General features: G+C 48.9%; 1 protein-coding gene across 1 annotated transcript; it reads right to left on the bottom strand.

Moving 5' to 3' along the window:
- Positions 1–8684: 8684 nt before the first annotated feature.
- Positions 8685–19206, bottom strand: LOC307105298 (DLA class II histocompatibility antigen, DR-1 beta chain). Its single transcript, XM_079781019.1, has 6 exons — positions 19077–19206; positions 13111–13380; positions 10630–10911; positions 9894–10004; positions 9447–9470; positions 8685–8943 (listed from the first exon to the last, which is right to left on the bottom strand). The coding sequence occupies exons 1-6, from the start codon at positions 19174–19176 to the stop codon at positions 8930–8932; spliced, it is 801 nt and encodes a 266-aa protein (XP_079637145.1). The 5' UTR covers positions 19177–19206; the 3' UTR covers positions 8685–8929.
- Positions 19207–20708: the final 1502 nt, after the last annotated feature.

Genomic DNA, 20708 nt, shown 5'->3' with positions numbered 1-20708 from the left:
TCTATCCCTCTCTCTTCCTCTCTGTAAAAAAATCAATAATATATATTTTTAAAAATTGTTGCAAATGGTAAGAGTTGTTTGTTTTTTTACTGCAGCATAGTATTCCACTGTGCAGATGTACCACAGTTTTCTAATCCACTCATCTGCTGATGGGCACTTAGGCAGCTTCCAAATCCTAGCTATTGTAAATTGTGCTGCTATGAACATAGGGGTGCATATATCCTTTCTGATGGGTGTTTCTGGTTTCTTGGGATATATTCCTAGAAGTGGGATTACTGGGTCAAATGGGAGTTCCATTTTTAATTTTTTGAGGAAACTCCATACTGTTTTCCGCAGTGGCTGCATCAGTCTGCATTCTCACCAGCAGTGCACGAGGGTTCCCTTTTCTCCACATCCTCGCCAACACTTGTCGTTTGTTGATTTGCTGATGATAGCCATTCTGACAGGTGTGAGGTGATGTAACCAGACAACCAAAAGGTCCGAGGCCACCTGTCACTACTTGAGCCAAATTAAGCAGAGACAGGGTTGAATCGTATATGAGCATTTATTCCACTAATGCCAGCAGTATGGGAGAGTGGTTAGTCACCCACAAAGATCTGCTCTGACCCCCCTTGCCAGTTGGCTGATTGTTTACACACACAAGGGAGAAAATTGGTACGTGCAGCTGCAAGCTACAAATCTAACATGGACAGGGGAGGGTAGAGTCTGCAGTCCAACTTTCAGAAGCTCAAAGTCTGATAACAAGGTGGTTAATCTTCCAAACAGCTCAGCCCATTCCTGGGACCGGAGAGTGGTCAGCATTCCTGAGGAAAACTCCTGGAAGGGCTCAAGGTCAGGGTTCAGGTGCAGCAAACAAATCAAAACGTGTCCTGGGTCTGTTCTCAAAATGTTTTTCTTTTCCTTGAGTGATGGGCCCAGCTGGGCTCAGAGGTGTTGGGCTCTGAGTGTCTCATCTTTTACAGGCCTGTTTCATCCTCCACTTTCCAGGGTCTGTAAGAAAACTATCATTAGTAAGGTGAATACTCATCAGACAACTGTGGTTCTATTCTTATCACATGCCATTCCCTGTAACAATGATACTGCATTGTAGTTTGCCGGGGTTCTTGTCCCAGCATTAGGAAGGGTTTTCAGCAATCTGGAGAAAGGAGCTGATGTGTAGATTCAATAAGAATTCCAAAGACAAAAGACAGTTTTGAACGGCAATGGGGGTCAGAGGAGCTTCAGCTAAAGGAGCTAAAGACTTCCTCTTGACTCAGGACCCATGCTTTTTACTAACACGATTTGTCCCAAGGCAAGGTGGAGATAATATACTTCAAAGGGTAGGGTTTACAGAAGCATTGTCAGATTGGGGAATAGTCTACAGCTGTTCAAGTGTTTGGCCAACAGGAGGCTATGTAGATTGAGATGCCCTGAGATGTCTGGCAGCAAGCAATAATCCTATTCAGGTTTGGGGGAGATGCCTATTAGTCTTTCCAACAGATAATCACATTATGTGACTCAGCCCTTGTTGAGTCTCCCAAGCTACATCAACCTTTTGATGAAACTCTTGTAATTATGACATGCTGGAATTGGTTCCTGGCAGTGGTTTTGATTTGCAACTCTCGGATGATTAGTGGCTTTTAGCATTCTTTCATATGCCTTTTGGCCATCTGTATGCCCACTTTGGAGAAGTGTCTATTTAGGTCCTTTGCCCATTTTTTGATTGGATTGCTTATCTTCCTTTTGTTAAGTTGTATGAGTTCTCAGTAAATGTTGGAAATTAAACCCTTATGGGAGATAACATTGGCAAATATGTTCTCCCATGCAGTGGGCTTTCTTGTTGCTTTGTTGATGGTTTCTTTTGCTGTGCAGAAGCTTTTTATTTTGATGTAGTCCCATTTGTTTATTTTCTCCTTAGTTTCCATTGTCCTAGGAGATGTATCAGTAAAGATATTGCCACGAGATATGTCTGATATTTTGTTGCCTATGAATTCTTCTAAGATTTTTTTGGTTTCTCGTCTTACATTTAAGTCTTTTATCCATTTTGAGTATTTTCTTGTGTATGGTGTAAGTTGGTGGTCAAGTTTCATTTTTTGCATGTATCTGTCCAATTTTCCCGACACCACTTATTGAAGACACTGCCTTGACTCCCTTGTATGCTCTTGCCTCCTTTGTCAAATGTTAATTGAGTATAATGGCTTGGGTTGATTTCTGGGTTGTCTGTTCTGTTCCATTGGTCTATATGTCTGTTCTGGTGACAGTACCAGACAGTTTTGAGAATAGTGGCTTTGTAATATAGCTTGATATCTGGTATTGTGATTCTTTCAAATTTGTGGCTATTTGGGGTCTTTTTTTATTCCATATAAATTTTTGGAGAGTTTATTCTAGGTCTGTGAAATAATGCTATTGGTATTTTAATGGGGATTGCATTGACAACATAAACTGATGAACAAAAATATATCCAGAGTCACAGAAGCATCGGACAGACCGTCAAACCTCAGAGGGAAGGCAGGGGAGGGTGGGCGGTTGTGTGTGTGTGTGTGTGTGTGTGTGTGTGTGTGTGTGTGTAAAAGATCAACCAAAGAACTTGTATGCATATAAGCATAACCAATGGACACAGGCAATAAGGGGTTAAGGCCTGGGCTAGGGAGGTGGGGGCTGGCTGGGAGAGGACAATGGGGAAGAAAGGGGACATATATAATACTTTCAACAATAAAGCATTAAAAAAATAAAAATAAATAAATGAACTCCCCTTTTTTGCTTAAAAAATAAGTGAATATAAAAAATAATTTAAAAAAGCAAAAACAATCTTATATTTCAAAAATATTTTTTCAGAGCTTCAACACGATTCAAGAAATTTTGGTCAAACCTTAAACATTTCAAGGATGGTAAGCCAAAGAAACAAAACCCCGTACTCTTTATATGTGTAAAATTCAATGATTTTAGTAAATTTATAGATGTGTGCAACTATCACCACAGTCAGTTTTAGAACATATCCCTCATCCCCAAAACTTCCCTGTTTACAGCTAATCCCGCCCCCTCCCAAACCCTAGGCTCCCAATGATCTGCTTTCTGAGTCTACAAATTTGCTTTGTGCAGACATTTCATGTAAATGGAATCATATGACATGTAGTCTTTTGTGTCTGGCTTCTTTCACTTAGTGCTGTTACTGGAAAGGGGACCTGTCCCTGAACGGGTCTGCCTAGGGCCAGCCGGTAGTGTGTGGGTTCTTGACATATAGGAAAAATTTCACAACAGAAATCCGGGTGAATTTTAGAGGCTGTTTATGAAAGCTGGGGGAAGTGAAACAAGAAAGGGCTGGGGAAATGAGCCCAGGCTGGTCTGCTTTGGCTCACTAAGCAGTCAGAGAGCCCAGCTGGTATGGCTCAGTGGTTGAGCATTAACCTATGAATCAGGAAGCCATGGTTCGATTCCGGTCAGGGCACATGCCCAGGTTGCAGGCTCAATCTCCAGTAGGGGGCAAGCAGAACGCTTTTGATCACTGATTCTCTCTCTTCAATGATGTTTCTATCCCTCTCTCCATCTCCCTTCCTCTCTCTGAAATCAATAAAAAACTAAAAAAAGAAAAAGAAGTCGGAGAAAAGGGTGTCGTGAGGATAGGTTCAGGGTATTTGTCTGGGACAGACTGCCGCTGCCCATTGCTGCTCTGGCTGCAAGCCTCATGGGGTCCCTTAGAGTTTAGGAGGTGCGTGCCTATGGGGGAAGATGGGGAGGGGAAGGCTCAGACACGCTTCTGGGAAGGAATAAGAGGGCAGATCCTTGATCTTAAGGCTTTATCTCTCTTGCAGGCAGGTTCTTAGGGGAGGTCTCAGGGGAGGGTTTCTTCTAGGTGTGTCCTTCATGGTTGTGGTCTTCACTGATTGGTCAGTGTCAGGACAGGGGGTCCTTAGGCATTGCAGTTGGTCCTGGTGTCACCCACCTGGTTTTGCTGCTTTTCTGGGTGTGGAGCTGAAATACAACTGAGGCCCAGAGGTTATCTCTAGGGAGGTGACCTTCTGCATCTGCTGTAAAATGCTCTGCTAGTTTGTTCAGCTATTTGTCTCAGTTTCCTCTATTCCACTTGTCCTGGCTTACTGGCATCATTATAATGTTTTCAAAGTTCACCAATTTTGTAGCAAGTGTCATTATTTTCTCTTTATCTTTTTTAGTTGTTCCCTTTATTGCTAAGTGGTATTTCATTATATGGATACTAGAAGCCCAGTGCATGAAATTCATGCCCAGGGTGGTGGTGGTGGGGCTCCTTCAGCCCAGCCTGCGCACTCTTGCAATCCAGGACCCCAATCAGGGCCTAAACCGGCAGTCAGACATCCCTCTCACAATACAGGACCACTGGTTCCTAACTGCTGGCCTGCCTGCCTGCCTTCCTGATCGCCCCTAACCATTTGCCTGTCTACCTGCTCAGTGTGTCATAGCGACTGGTCATTGCTGTTCGTTCGATTTTCTTATTACCCTTTTATTATATAGGATAGTACATTTTTTTCATCCATTCGCTAACTAATGGATATTTGGATTATTTCCAATTTAAGGCTATTAGGACTAAGGCTGCTATGAACATTTGCACACATATATTTGTGAGTATATATGCTTTCATTTCTCTTGGATAAGTTTCAAGAAAAGGGGTTGCTGGGTCTTATGGTAAATGTGTGTTTAACTTCTTAAGAAATTGCCCAAGTATTTTCTGAAGTAGTTATAATATTATACACTCCCATCAGTTTTTACCCTCAAACATAATTATAACGATGATGATAGTAATGTAACAATTGCCCTTATTTTATATTTTACTTTCTTTTTATGTTTTGACTAGAAGCCCGTTGCACGAAGTTTCATGCAATAGACTTTCCTTCACCTGGCTGCCAGCATCAGTTTTCCGCCACTACCAGTTTTCCTCTAGCCACCTGCCGATAGGAACTCCTCCCACCAGCGCAATCCCTGGCCTCTGGCCACCCTCGCTGATCAGAGCGCCTTCTGAAGGCTGGGGGTGGGACTCGGGGTGGCCGATGGCACTGGCTGGAGGCGCTCCTATCGGCAGGTGGCTAGAGAAAAACTGGTAGTGGCGGAAAACTGATGCCGGCAGCCACGCAATCGGCCACCCCGAGTTCCGCCACCACCTGCGCCTTCCGCCGGCCCCATGGGTCCTCCCGCAGCGCTGGCGGTTTAGACTGGTGAGAGGAGCCCCACTCCTCCTGTCAGCCAATCGGCCACCCTGAGTCCCGCCTCCTGCGCCTCCAGCCGGCCCAATCGTGGGCGTAGCGGAGGGATGCAATTTGCATATTACCTTTTTATTATGTATGATTTTTATTCATCAAGGATTCCTTTTGTTGAAAGGACTGAGTTTGGAATTCATCTTACCAAAAACTTGAACCTCTCTACCTTAAACTAAACCTTGGGGATCTAATTCAGGCCTCTGTTTTACTGGTGTATTTAACTAATAATTAATCAATGCAAAAAGTTCTTACCAAAAAATAAATCTATAACAGGTTTTAGCATCTTGCAAACCTAGTCATTATTTATGTGTCTTTTTTCAAAATTTTCCGTGGAAAATATATTTTATCTCATTAAATTAAGTATCAGCCAATAAGTTCTAAAAACAAATTAATCATCTTGCTTGTTTATATGTTTGTTTTTCATAATTAGGTATATGGCTGAGATTTAGTACTCAATTTAAAAAAAAAACACTTATAACCTTGAACTTATGCTGCCCATTAAGAATCTATCATCATTTCTGAGGAAATAATTTAAACTGCAAGCAATCTGATAGTGCAGAAGCTATAGTTTCTGTACCCTAAAACCATTCCTCCCTACTATTTATTTCTTTCTAAAAAAAATATGGTTTTGCTCCTTTTCTTCCCATGCCCACAAAGAGTGAGTCTATGGCTGTAATCCCAGGGTCCTCCTCATGTGTGGGAAGTAGGTGCGGGGGAGGGGGAACTCTGGGAAAGTTTAGTTGCTCCTATAAAAGCTCATAAGAGAAACCGCTGTTTTCCCGCCTTTGGAAGTAGTTGTGAGAGAGTTTGAGGCCTAAAGCTGCCTCAGGCATCCTGCCCTCTCAGGGGAGCTGAGGAGCAATAGAGGGTGAGATGCCAAGTCAGGTCCACTGGCGATGCCCTGGCCTCATGCACTGACCAACTCTGCAGATGCCCTACCCGGGCTCTACCTTCCATGTACAATAAATACGTGTAAGAAAAGTAAAGCAAATGAGGCTGGATTTTCTACTAGCAGCAGAAAGCATCTTCATCAAAATATACTTCTGTTCTACCTTATAATTTCACACCCCAGGTCTAAAATAAAATGAGACAACTCACTGCATCTGAGATCAAAGTGAGAGTAAAGTTGAACCCTGGGTTTAAATAGAATTTATCTCAATTGCACGTATTGCAGATGTTACTATCAGGTTATTAAACTCTAGCACAATGATAATCTGTTTCACATCTAATACTCAATGTAATTAAAATAGGCATAATATTTAAATTTGCTTGAAAATGAAATAACTATCTCTGACAGTAGAGAAATTGAATATATATCTCAATCAGTTACTTACTCTGTAGATTTAGATTCACATTGAAACGGACTATTTAGGTGAAACACAAGAGCAGAACCCATCTTCTTCTAGCCACATCAGGTGCCTTTCCCTGAAACCTGTCCAACTCCTTTATATTATTAAAGTAGATGGAATGTAGATCTATCTACTGGTTTACAGCTATAGTTTCACAATGTTTTAGGCAAGGATCAAAAAGTTTTGATTTTTAATTGTATATTTTTGTCAAGTTTATTTCAATTGTTAGTTTGCTTACCGTTTTTATGTAATCTTTGAAAACTTTTGATTTAAATTTTCTATCTATAATAATAAAAGCATAATATGCTAATTAGACCAGACATCCTTCCAGGCAACCTTCCAGACAAAGCTGGGGCTGCAAGGGGAGCCCAGGTCCCTGCCGGTGGCCAGAGGGAAGCCTGGATCCCAGGTGCCAGAAGGAAGAAGGTACTGGCAGCTGGAGGAAGGAAGGCCTACTCTTGCACGAATTTCATGCATCGAGCCTCTAGTTATATATGTTTTAAAGTTTCTCAAGATAAAATTATTAAATATGTTAACAAAAGTTTAGCTTTTATCCCTGTCCCCATCAGCCCTCATTTTGCCCCACAGGCAATCACTTTTTAAAATTCTCTATTGTTTCTATCTACACTAATAAAAGAGAAACATTTAAATTGACTGCACCTCTGTGATGTCCATCAGCCAATCAGGAGTGAGTATGCAAATTAACCCAACAAAGATAGCGGGTGATTTGCATACACACCTAGCAGCGGAGGTGGGGCAGGACGCAGGTGTTCCGCACCGCCCCAGCAGCTCCGGGGCTTCTGGGCAGCAAGGGAAAGTAGAAAGGCGGCTTGGGGCCTGAGGGCCTGATCGAAGTCAGAAAGGCGGCTCCAGGCCAGAGCAAAGGTGGAAAGGCGGTTCCAGCTGGAACTAAGGAGGTGCCAGCAGCCAGGGGAAGTAAGGCCTATTCTTGCAGGAATCTTCCTGCAACAGGCCTCTAGTTTATAAATATAAAGAGAAAGGATAAGTATGGCTCTCTATTCCTATTCTCCTCTATTTAATTTAAAACATACATATGTACTATTCAAACTCTGCTGCTCCTTGCTCACATGCATTTGGAGGCCACCCCACAGGAGGTCTCCCACATTCCCTCCAGCTCAGAGGCTTGCATGCTGGTGGCACAGCAGGATCCACACGCTCCCCTGGGTGCCCAGCAGCGGCCCTGGTTGATGCTCAGAGAAGGCCACACAGGGTTTCCTGTGACAGACAGGGAGTTTGCCACACAAGCTGGAGGCCTCAGAAGGGCACCTTTCCCACTAGAGTTGCAGCTCTGTCCTGATGGCCTCGGGACCGACTCATGGGGAAGGTGCACCTCAAGGCAGAGTCAGCACAGCCCGCGTTTTATCTGAGACACAGAGAGACTGAGGTGTAGAAGCCATCAATAGACTAATACCGTAAAGGGGGCTTCAAGAGGTACCGTGTTTAGGTACTTTCTTTTAAAAAATCAGAGAAAAGAATAGGATTATAGAAACTGTGGCTCAGCTGGTGTGGCTCAGTGGTTGGCATTGACCTATGGACCAGGCCGTCAGGGTTCGATTCCCTGTCAGGACACCTGTCCAGGGTTTGTGGGCTCGATTCCCGTTAGGGGTCATGTGAGAGGCAGCTAATTAATGATTCTCTCCTGTCTCTCTCTCCCTCTCCCTTCCTCTCTGAAATCAATAAAAGTATTTTTTTTTTTAAAGAAACTGTAAAGGCATGGCATTCTTACAAGTGACCTGTGTTTCTTATACTTGCTGTCCCATTCTGTATCCCCTGGGGAAAGGAACCTGTGTGCTTGTCTTTGAGAAACACCGATGTAGGAGACCACCGTGTTCGGTTCATTGCAGGCTGTCTCCTGGCTCAGGAAGCAGGCCGATTACAGGATGGAAAATTCATGAAAAGCTGGCTGGGAACCAGGAAACCTTCCAGATGCCCACATGACCAGAATTCAGGAAGATAAGTGAAAACTATTGTTGTGTTGTGATGAGATCTTCTCTTTCTCATTTCTTCCTTCTTCCTGCCCTTGAAGCCTGTGAGCAGATGATTTCACTCCATATTTAATTGAGGAACATTTTATTAAGAAATGTGGGCAGAGGTGAGCTAAGGCGCACAGCAGACAGTGAGGGTTGAACACAAAGGGATGGGGAGGATGGAGCTAATGCTCTGCAGCCAACACTGGGGCCTCCAGGTCCAGGGCGGGGAGGAACCAGCAGGGCGGAGCTGCTGGGGGTCGGGAGCCAGGACCCCCCAGAGCCCGAGGCGGCTCTCCTTGTGGAGTGAGAGTCCAGCAGGAAACCTCTTCAGGCTGCGAAGGGGCGGGACAGAAGGGTCTTTCCTGCCCCTGTCGCCATGGCTGCCTCAGCTCAGGAGCCCTGCAGACAGAGGACAGTGCAGTTCCCAGGCCCGGCCAGCAGGGGCGCTGCCCTCCCAGCCTCCTGCTGTGGCTCCCACGTGAGAAGAAACGCTCTGAGGCAGCGGTTCTCAACCTATGGGTCGCGACCCCTTGGGGGGGTTGAACGACCCTTTCACAGGGGTTACCTAAGACATCCTGCATATCAGATATTTACATTATGATTCATAACAGTAGCAAAATTACAGTTATGAAGTAGCAACGAAAATAGTTTTATGGTTGGGGGTCACCACAGCATGAGGAACTGTATTAAAGGTTCGTGGCATTGGGAAGTTTGAGAACCAGTGTGAGGCCACAGGAGGCAGAGCTGCTTTAGAGCTGCCTCTCCCCAGCGGGAGGAGGCGCTGCCGTGTGGGCGGGGCCAGAGCCACCCCAGGCTCCCCCCTCTGTCCCCTGGCTCCTCCCCTGCACCTTCTGTTCTAGGGAAACCCAATGTGTCCCTAAGAGAGGATTAAAGAGCGTTACCTGTGGGCTGGAGTCCAGAGTGTCCTGGGAAGAGAAGGAAGATGCCGCTTAAAGACAGGAAGGTCAGTGTGACCCAAACACGGGGTCCCCGCCCAGGCCACCTGAGCTTCTCTAGCAGCACCCCACCCGCTGACACAGAGCAGAGAAGAGCAGAGCCGAGAGCAGTGGCCCCAAAGCCGTCACATCCAGTGTCATCAGTGACCGCAGGGCCTGCTCCTCCATGTGCCCAGGATCTGCACCCAAATCCCGTGCGTGTTACCCCGTCTCTAACCCACAGCCATGGCTCCTCATGTCTCCTCCTAAGAACCGGGAGCTGGAGATTCTGCGTTTCCAGGACACGTGAGACCCACAGGGAAAGAGAGGCCTCTATGGCGCTGCCACCCCAGAGCTCACCCAGCAAAGCCCCGTCCCCACCGTCTAGGGCCTCGCTGCCCGCGGGCTCCTCACCTTTCCGCGCCCTGAAGGAGACGAGCAGCCCCGCCCCGAGGAAGAGCAGCCCCAGCACGAAGCCCCCGGCTCCACTCAGCACCTTGCTCTGTGCGGATCCGGACTGGGCCCCTGGAGGAGAGGCTGTGTCAGTGGGTTCAGCCCAAGGCACCTTCTCTAGTGGAGACCCTGGGAGGGAGAGCTGGGGGGGGGGGAGGGGGGGTGCCCTAGAGGAAGCAGAATAGCCATTTCCGGAAACAGACTGAGGTCACACTGAGCAGGTAGAGGCCCAGGCACTGGCCTCAGGGGCCCTCACTCCCGACCCAAGGCCACCGCTTCGGCCTCTGAGGGCTGCGGAGCCCGGGGCGCGGGGACCCTCGGTACGTGGCCCGGGTGACAGAGCCGCAGACGCAGAGCAGACGGGGCTCTCCCGTGGCAGGAGGGTCCCCACGCTGTGGGGGAGGCGCCTCCTCCCGGGTCACAGTGGGCAGCTCAGCACAGGCAGAAGACCGCCCAGCCCACAGGGGATGGGGCCAGGGCCCAGGGGCACATGAGGGAGAGGGTGGGAGACTGACAGCAGGGCAGGAATGGCGCCCCCAGGGCTGTGGGGTCCACAGGAGCGATCGCAGGGCTGCCCTGTGGCCTGTGCTGAGGGAGAGACCCCAGCAAAGGAAAACGGGGTGTGGGGAGAGGGACCCTGGCCCTCAGGGACCAGCAAAGGCCCCTGGGGGGGCGGGGAGGTCAGAAGGCGTCTCACTCCATTCCACGGTGACGGGGCTGGAGCTGCTGGGGTGCTGCACGTGGCAGGTGTAGACCTCCCCGCTCCGGGGCACTGTTTCCAGCATCACCAGCATCTGGAAGGTCCAGTCCCCGTTCCGGATCAGGCCCGTGGACACCACCCCGGCCTGCTCTTCCCGGCCGTCCCGCAGCCAGCGGACCTCGATGTGGCCCGGGTAGAAGCCGTTCACGGAGCAGACCAGGAGGTTGGGGTGCTGCAGGCGCTGGGTCTTGGCAGGGAACACGGTCACTGTGGGCGCAGCTGGGACAGAGAAGGCGGAGGGAGATGTGAGCAGACAGGCAGCCCCTGGGTGCTCCCTTTTGGCCCCAGCTCCAGGCCAGGCAGGCCCCCCACAAACTGCCCTGTGGCCCCGCAGGAGGTAGTGCCATGGGCCTTGCATCTCTGCCTCCAGCCCGGGCCACTGGATTGGAGACACTTTGAGGAAACTTGGGGGATTTTTCACATCTTGAAATAGTTCCTCATTGTTGAATGGAAGTGTTTACAGATCTGTGCAAGGCACAGAGTGTGTGCGTTAAAGTGTGATTCTGGAGCAGGGCTGCCTGGTCACATCCAGGCTCTGCCTCTTCCTGGTGATCCTGGGAGATCCTCTCTGCTCAGCTTCTCCCCTACAAGGGGGTGATAATACTAACTCACCGCTTAGGGACACATGAGGATCAATGGGCCTAACATATGTACAACAGCGGCTAGAACGTAGCCTTCACTCTATGTCCGCTGTTTATTAAATACTAGAGGCCCAATGCATGAAATTGTGTGTAGGTAGGGTCCCTAGGCCTAGCCTGCAATGAGGGCCATCTTCTGTCTGCTCGCCAGTCCCACTACCACCCCACCGCCACCCACCCTGGTTCCCCTTGGTTCCCCGTTCACCATGCTGCAATTGGAGCCTGCGGGCCAGGGGGGAGGGACCAAAAGGTGGTCAATCCACCCCATAGCGACTGATCGAGTGGTCATTCCGGTCATTATGGTATCTGGGCTTTTATTATATAGGATGGAGAGAGAATATAAGGAAAACAGTGGGGAGAAACTGGGGACCGGCTTAGGGAAGATGGGACTCAGGGTGTGAAGTCCTGGGAATGCGGTCACACCTGGAACACAGAGATGGCTCCCCTGGAAGCAGGAAGAGGGGGATTCCCCAGCTCCAGGGCTGAGTCCTGAAGGAGAGGCAGGAGCAGGGCAGCCCCCATTATACCACTTATAGTGACGCTCACTGAGCCACCCGCTCCTTCTCACAGAAGCCGGTCTGTTATTGGGATTCCTGTCATTTTATAATTGTCTCTCTTTTCAATCTGACATTGGAGCTCAGGGCAGGGGCTGGGACTCAATAATGTATGTACTTCCTGCCTGAGGCCATGCTTAATAAATACAGTTTTGGAGGAGGAAGAGGAGGAGGAGGTGGAGGAGGATGAAGAGTAGGAAGAAGAGGAGGAGGAGGATGGGGAGGAGGCAGAGGAGAAGAAGAAACTTGGGGAAAACATTTTTACTGTATCCCAAAAGGATAGTTTTAAGATTGTTAGTAAATCATTGCTAATCACTCTGCAGTACATTTCATTCCCTTAAAGATGTTTAAGTTCCTAACATGGAAAGTAATAAAGCAGAATCAAAACACAAGCCAGGAGCTGGAGAAAATGCTGAATCCATGTCAGCAAAGTATCCCTCTGGCTGCCTAGAGAACCCGGGAAATCACGGAGAAAAAGGCCTGGACCCCAGGGATGACAGACAATAGGCCATTCCTAGAGCAGGAACAGCCATTAGCCAACACGTACCTGGAAAATGTTCAAGAGCCTTCGAAATCAAAGAAGGATGAATTAAAAATGAAAAGCAAATTTTCAACTGAGTATTTGGCAATATTGAAAAAAGATTAACAATATAGAATGTAAGGTAAACTGCCACAATTCTAGAAAGTTAACATGTAATTACTTAAAAACTATTAGCATTGCATACATGTAACATCAGTGTGTGAAGTAAGAGAATTACAATGTGGAATCCGGCTCCCATCACCCCCTCTGTACACACAGGCGCACTAAGGGGAACGAGACACTCAGACCTGAAGGAGCTCAGAAAGGCCAGAGGGGCCCCGGAGGCCCCCCCCTCCGACCCCCACAACCAGCCTGACCCTCTGCCCAGGGAAAGGCTTGGGCACCAAGCACCCCTATTCCAGGGCTCGGGGTGGGCGGCGGGGGGGGGGGGGGGGGGAGGGTTGGCCAAGGCAGACCGACTCCCCCCTCACACCTTCCTCCCCTCTGCTCCCCAAATCCTCCCCAGACTAGACAGGGCTGGGCACCCCCGTAAACGCCCCTACACAGGACAGGACCTCAGGGCCCCCACAGCCGCCCTCAGGCCCCTCAGGGTGCTCCTCACAGCCCTGGGTGCACCCCGCCTTCCACGTCACCACTCCCCTCTCCCCCTCCCCCGCCCCCCCCCCCTCCCCCGCCCCGCGCTTACTTTGCCGCTGCACGGAGAATCCCTCAAACACCCCGTAGTTGTATCTGCAGTACGTGTCTACCGCGGCCCGTTCATCCTCCAGGATGTCCTTCTGGCTGTTCCAGTACTCCGCATCCGGCCGCCCCCGCTCCATCACCGCGCGGAACTCCCCCACGTCGCTGTCGAAGCGCACATCCTCCTGCCCGTTGTGGATGTATCTCTCCAGGAACCGCACCCGCTCCGTCCCGTTGGAGAAATGACACTCATGTTTAACCTGCTCCAGGAAATGCGCTGCGGGGACAGGAGGGACCCGTCACGCGGGTGAGAGACGATGGCGCCGCCCAGTGCGGGGCGCCCAGGCGGTGGGAACACGGGACCCCGGAACCCCCACTGCCAGCACCCGGGCCCCCCTCCTCTGGGGCTGGAGGGAGGCCGCAGGCAGGGAGACCCCTGGGACCTCAGCCACTGGGCTTCCCGCGGGGCTCCGGGCTCCAGGCTGGGCCAGGACCTGTGCCATCACCGCCTCCTCCTAGACACCCCCCCTCCCCACAGCTTTTCCCGTTCCCACACCCCCTCCTCCTGTCACCACCTGGGCAGGGACCTCGCACCAGGCCCAGCTGCCCTGGGACCAGGCAGGAAACCGGGCATCGCCCTCCGCCCTGAGCTTAGAATTCACCAAAGTGCGGGCACAGCCAGCCACAGGCGTTCACACAGGAGGGAGATGTCAGGAAAGGGGTCTGGAGCAGGGACCAGGACCCCAGTTCCATCAGGGCGGGGCCAGTGGCCTGAGTGACAGGATGTGGTCTGAAGGTTGTGTGTGTGTGGGGGGGGGGGGGAGGGGGAGGCACATTTCAGGGGAAGGCACTGCCACCCGCAAAGCCCGAGGGAACCCATGGCCTCCTGGGAACCAGAGACCCGGCTCTGAGCCCAGACAGTGGGAGGGAGGGGACAGAGCCTGGAGGAGTCGGGGTGCTGGGAGCCTGAGGGTGAGTGAGGGGGGCCTTCTGCTCCCTGTAACGGAGAGTACTGAGGAGTTCAGGGGTTACACCCCAATCCCAATAGGGCGCCAGCTCTTTCCTGCGTGTCCAACCCGGGAGGCGCAGAGACCCAGAGCACAGCTGTGGAGAAGCCAGGTGATGATGGAGCTCTGACCCCCTCGCGGGTGTGGAGAGAGTCCCTGCAGGAATGTGAGGCCCTTCCTGAGAACAGGGCTCCCCGCGATGCGTGACTCATAGGAGAGACGTGGACGGTCAGCTGAGATGCAGTGACAGGACTCATGATGCTTTGACAAACATCACATAAGGCAAATAAGAAGGAAGGTTTTAAACTTCAAGTGACTGAATGGATTCAACAAGAAAGTGGTGGATTTCTGTAACTGTCTAGTTTTTTCTTAATAAACCGTGAAGAGCTGCATAGGAAGGTGCATGTGTATAAAGGTGAGTCTAGAATTTTCAGAAACAGCCGGTGTCCAGCAGTGTCCTCCACCTCAGCACTATGGACCTTTGGACCAGATGATTCTGGGTGGGTGGGCGGGTGCTCTGTGCACAGTGGGCTGCACACGGCATCCCCACCAGTTGTCAGAGAACCTCCCCGCCCCCCTCCCCCCCCCCACCCCGTGTGACAGCCAAACACAGCTTTAAATATCACAGATGTCCCCAGGGTGGGGAGGGAGAGAAGGTGTGGTGAACCATCTGAAAAATCTGCAGTGAAAAAAAACAGTTGATTATGCAGCAGCTGGGAATTACATAGGAAGTTCTACCAATATATCTGTTGAAAATCTTGCACTATATGAAATGTATATATTTTAATAATCTGGTCCCAGTGCACAGTAATTTTTTTAGCAAAATAATTTTGTTCAGAACCAATTCTACCTGTTTCTTTGCCTTGCTACCCAATCACCAATCATGTCATTTATCCTCCACATCGTCTTCTTTCTTACTCTCCCGGCCCCTGGCCCACTGCTTGTCTACAGCAGAAGCTACAGCCACGGCCATTTGATTCCCATTCAAAGTCCCAACTAATCCATGTTCTAACTGCCTCCTGCTCCCAATGATACCGGGAGGCACCAGGTTACCAGCCTTGGCCGGAGGTGGACTCTCATGTCTATGGGCAGGTCCCTCAGGAGGGGAGCAGCTAAGAGGACACCTCACACAGACAGGTTACAAAGAGGAGCAGGTCCCAGCTTTACATGGAGACCATCACGTGGAAATGATGGCAGAGGGAGGGCACTCTGGTCAGACTGGTCTGTCTAACTTTTCACAAATTCTCTAGCGCCTTCCTGACACGTGAGAAGGTTGAAAATAAACATGTGTGAGTGGCTGTTCACTGTAGCCTGTGTGGTTAGCACTATCAGGCCATGCTCATGGGCCCAACTGAAAGGCCGCCAGATAAAGCAAATACAAATACATGACTCCTAGTTACATTTGGATTTCAGATAAATAATTGCTGTTCCTCTGAAATTTAGCTTAAATCGGGCATCTTGTATTTCCTTTGGCAACACAAGCCCACCCGCTGATGGAATCTGAGGCTGGGAAGTGGACTTAAACTTCTTTGTGTTTCTCATGTGCTCACAGCATAGTGTGAGCCCCGATGGAACTTTCCAAGTTGTAAATGCAAAATGGATGTAAGTTCCTCCTGTATATTGGAACCAGCAGCCCTTGCCCCTGCTGCCCCCAGCCCTGAGACACACGCTGGCACATGGGAGCATCAGAAATCTCAGCGGCAAGTCAGACCCATCCAAGCCACTGCTCACAGGGGGGTAGAAGCCCAGCTCTAGAATTAGGATCTAAATTTGAACATTAGCTCTTCCACTAGGTCAGATGGCAACACCATGGGCCTTGTTCGTTATCTCTAAAATAGATTTACTGATGCTGTATTCCTCACAGGATATTTTAAGTGTGGAATTAAATAGTGATTCTTTCTGATTCTGATCATATAAGCACTCAATAAATACCTTGCTATTTTAATTCTTATAACTCCTAGGAATGCAAGCTCATGAGGTCTTTCTATTCCTTAACTTCCTAGATAAAATATCTTCATCACCATTTGGCAGTTGTCTTTTATTAATTTTATCATGAAATATCATCTTGAATACAAGGAGAGAAACATTGGTCTTTGTATATAATGGGATATACATGCCCCTAATATGAAAGGCTATGCTGATGTAAAAGAGAGGAACTTTCTAGATTCTGAGATCTAGACTATGCCACCTGGTTCTACAACTAACCATGTGACTCTGGGTAAGTTTCTTAAACTCTCTGAATCAGAGTCCATGGTCATTACATCTGTAATTGCTGCAGGTAAGACGGGATGGTTATGAGAGTCACACACTCACATGGAGGCCTGGTGCATAGTAACTGCCCGATGTGACTGCTCCACGCCGGAGGGACCAGATTTGTCTTGTCGATGACTCCACTCTCATCACCTCCTGGTGCTGGGCTAGGGGACCTCAGGCTGCTCCCCCCCACCCCAGCACTGGGCTAGGGGACTTGAGGTTACACTCCATGCCCTGCAGGGCTTGACAAGGGTGGGACTGGCTGGGTCTGGATCTAGCCCAATGGGGGGGGGGTGGTCGGGTCTGGGTCTTACGCGATTTTGAGGTACATGTGGGTGGGCGGGGACTTGACTCTGGGTCCCGTGGTGTGCCCCAGACTCTGACAGGAGGAAGGTTTTCATATACATTTTACTAATTTTCTTTCATCTCTGACTCTTCTATTGTAGAGAAAGGGCAAATGGCAATATTAAATTATTTCCTCTAATTAATCCCCTTTTAATGTGCACGAATTTTGTGCACTTGGGTCACTAGTTGAATATAAAATCCTTAGGGATTGTGACTCCTCCCCCATTTCAGCCATAACCAGTCGTGGAAATATCTCCCCCCATCTGCTCACTTCCCCTTCCCCGCTGCCTTTGCCGCACACAATCACTGAGGCCCAAGCACGACCCCTGGGCTCCTCCATGCTCCTCAAGGCCCCGGCTCCTCTTGTGAACCCTGCAGTCCAACCTCCACTGGAAGCTGGGATCATTGCTTTTAATAAACATACACGGACTCTCCTTGTAACCCTCCAGCAGCTCACATGTCTCTTCAGATAAAATTCACACTTCTTACCCACCATCAGGGCCCAATATGATGTGTCTCCCGTCTTCTCCAGCCTCTTCCTATGTCAGTATCACTCCCTAACTTGCTCCTGTGCTGCAGCCTCGCTACCCTTCTTCCTGCCCCTTAAACACGGCAAACATGTGCCAACACTGTGGCCTTCCCCTGTTCCTCTCCCTGGGACACTTGACCCCTAGATCTTCACAGGATGGCTTCTCTTATCATCCAGGTCTTAAAAGTCTCTACATGTCACTTCCTCAGGGTGAGCTCCCTAACTACTTGAAGTGACTTCAGGTGAATCTATTCTATTCTGTAACCGTGGTATTGTGTGTGTGTGTGTGTGTGTGTGTGTGTGTGTGTGTGTGTGTGTGTTTTCCAGAGGAATTATTGCTCTCTGAATATTTTCTTTCTTAAACGTTATAGGTTATTGTCTTTCTCCCCTAACATTAGCTAAGTTCCATGGTAAAAGGGGACTTTCTATCATATTCAAATAGGCTTCTCTGAGTCTAGAACAGAGCCTGGTATGTAGTAGTCACTCAGGTAAATATCTGCAATGATGAACCCAAGTTCTGGGCCTTGATCATTGTGGGGACCCTGGAAAGCAGCATGGGCACAAGTTCCTACACCCTTTTATTCAGACAACACATTATGTTCCCTCTGCTTCCTGTAAGAAATTCAGAGACTCTTCCTGTTTTTCCTCCAACAAGTTGGAAGAAACATCACGGGTAAGGAAAGGGAAAATATCACTACATTTTATCTTGTCCATGGATCTGTTCCAGGCTGAGGGTCTGTGTGAACTTTGGGATCTCAGGAATGGTGATGACATAGCTGGGGAAAGAATAGGGAGGACCTGGAAGTAGAGGCAACCAAATACGGCTAATTAAAGGAAACAGAGGGCAGGATGGATGAACCTGTGGCATTGGGGCCAAGGCTCCAGGAGGCCCCTTGAGTTCCCTTGACTTGATTATTGACTTTCAGCCCAATGGGATGCTTACACACTCTATTTGAACACATGAAATTGCTAACATTTGACTATTTTTAGCTTAAAAACACAGAATTTCAATCAATTTATCTCTACTAGTTGAATCCAGACCTTTGGGCTCAGGCCAGAGAAGGACCAATGTATGAGAAACTTATAGAATGGAAAGGTTCAACATAGATCCATAATGAGCACTAACCTGGCCAGGTGTTCAGAAGATGCCTTAGTTCTTTAAGACGTCAAAGACCACCCCATAGATGCCCCTCATCTGTAGGATCATTCCAAGTACTAAGAATCTTTGCTTCAGCTCCCAGGGATTTTACACAGGAGGAAGCGAGAGCACTAACCCCACCTCTGTTGGAGAACCTCCATTACATGGGCACAGGCCTTATAAACCTTGGGGTTCAGGGAGAAAGGAAAGGAGATGGTGGGGAGGCCCTTTAATACATCTCACATGGTAGGGAGAGGCACCAACATCACAGATTCTGCTGAGGACAGAACACAGGATCCTCAAAGAGAGACCCTCGAATTCCTTTTGGCTCCCATAAAATGTCAGAGAAACTTTTCCTTTGGGGATAACTCAATGCAATAAATAGAACACTGGGTGGGAATTAGTCTAGATCATTATTTTTCAATCCTCTCAAGACCCCGATGGAATGGGACACAGGCTAGGGAGATTTACTGGAGGCGAGGGGAGAAGAACGGCTGAGATACATGGAGCCCCTTGCACATCTCGTAGTGGCGAGCACCCCGCCCCCTCTTGTGGTGGAAAGAATCAGGGTCCATGTGATAAAGGTAGGTGGCCACTGAAGAAAATGCCACCGTTTTCTGATTGACATGGCCTGGACATGGTGACAAAGCTAATTTCCTTTCTTCCTCACCCACAACAGCTCAGGCCCAAAGTACACTTACCTGGTGTGTCCCTGGCCCGAGCCAGGGGAGGGCTCAGTGCCATCAGCATCACCGTCAGAGCGGCCATCCAGGAGCCTCCAGGGAACTGCAGGCACACCATGCTGGAGCTCAGAGAGGACAGGAGCAGGGAGCAGGCTAGTCTCACTCAGGGAGGGCTGTGACCCTTCTCCACCCTCATCCCCAATAATACCAACTAGGGAACTCATTCTTTGTCCTGGATTGGGTCATCTCAGTACTGAGAACCAATCAGCATCAGAGATGAATAGCATCACCAGTTGCTGGTCAGAGATTCAATATGAAGGTCCCCTTCTGAAACTTAGAATTTCCTGTATTAAAAAAACTGTTTTAACTTAGTGCTTTAAAGGTTTGATCCCATGCTAGCAGAAACACTGCATTGGGCCCTATTGTGAGCCACCTCTGTGCTGGTCAGTGATGAGCACAAAAGTTGGAGCCTTTGGGGAGCATTCGTCTCTCTCATTGCAGACAGAGCTGTTTAGACAAATGGATTCTCATCACAGGAATATAAATTTTGTAACTACTGGGAGTGTGCTGGGAGCTGAGGGTGAGGGAGGTGACTGCAAGTTAGGAGGCCTTGAATTTTGTCCTTTTGCACCACAACTTAGTGTTGCAGATTTGGGAAAATGACTTAGCCTCTCACAGTCAGAGCCACTGTGATCTTCCAGGTGTTTCAATATTGGGAAAGGTGTGATTCTGGGGACACCTCAGGAGCAGCTTCGCCTAGTAACTGATGACGTGACAGGCTGGTAGCTGCTGATTGGAGAGTCTAATCGGTGACTCTTTACAGGGGGGATGTCACTCACTGAAGGAAATGGAGAGTTGTTCGATAACTTAACCCGAGTGAAAGGTTTTCAGGTTTATCTCCCGGTGCTGTCACTGAGCTCAGGGCACCTCGGGAACACACTGGAGAAAGGGGCTGGAGGCGGCGGTCTATGTGGCATGGAGGGAAAGTGCCTTGGACAGCCCTTAACCCACCAGTGTGACCAGGCCACCTGCCCAAACCCAAGTGTGCAGGGGGCTGGGGGACTGAGGAAGGACTCTAAGCCAGCCTGTGGCCCAGCAGCTCAGCGTTAGAATAGCTGGTATTTCATGTGAAAAGCATTCAGTCTTCACTCCTGTCCCCATTAGTATTTTCCCATTTTCTTGGGGGCATGTCCTCTTATTCAGTCAACTGCTCTTCCTTTATTCTACGAAAAGGTAGAAGAAGATTTTGCTAATGAAATTATTATAGAGTGTTCAGGAAATGGAAAACAATGGGAAACTAGGAAGTACATCCTTTGATGTCATCATGTGATTTAGAACATCTAGTTCTACGTTAGCTCATCAGTACACGTTATACTAACATACATGTACCGCTCAGATCCTCAGTGGACTTGAAAGGGCAGCTGTCCATTGAAGTTGTGTGTTAATTCTCACATCCCCATTCTGATGTCCTCCACGTGCCTACATCTGTCTAGTGACAGGATACTGATCATGCTGCAGCAAAATGACTGCAATTGAGGGGGTGATCTGGATAAAGATGGTCAAGAGGTACAAACTTCCAGCTATAAAATAAATAAGTCATGAGAATGTGTTGTACAGTTAAGATAGTAGATCTTAAAAGTTCTCATCACA

Source organism: Cnephaeus nilssonii, assembly GCF_951640355.1.
Source record: "Cnephaeus nilssonii genome assembly, chromosome: 9".
NCBI lineage: Eukaryota > Metazoa > Chordata > Mammalia > Chiroptera > Vespertilionidae > Cnephaeus > Cnephaeus nilssonii.
The sequence above is the reverse complement of the archived record's forward strand: the minus strand, read 5'-3'. Positions and strand labels throughout refer to the sequence as shown.

Coding starts and splice junctions, on each gene's coding strand:
- LOC307105298 (XM_079781019.1), bottom strand. CDS start 19,176: ATGGTGTGCCTGCAGTTCCCTGGAGGCTCCTGGATGGCCGCTCTGACG. Junction 13,381..19,076: donor TCGGGCCAGGGACACACCAG/GTAAGTGTACTT, acceptor CTGTCCCCGCAG/CGCATTTCCTGGAGCAGGTT. Junction 10,005..10,629: donor CCCCGTCACCGTGGAATGGA/GTGAGACGCCTT, acceptor CCTCTCCTCCAG/GGGCCCAGTCCGGATCCGCA.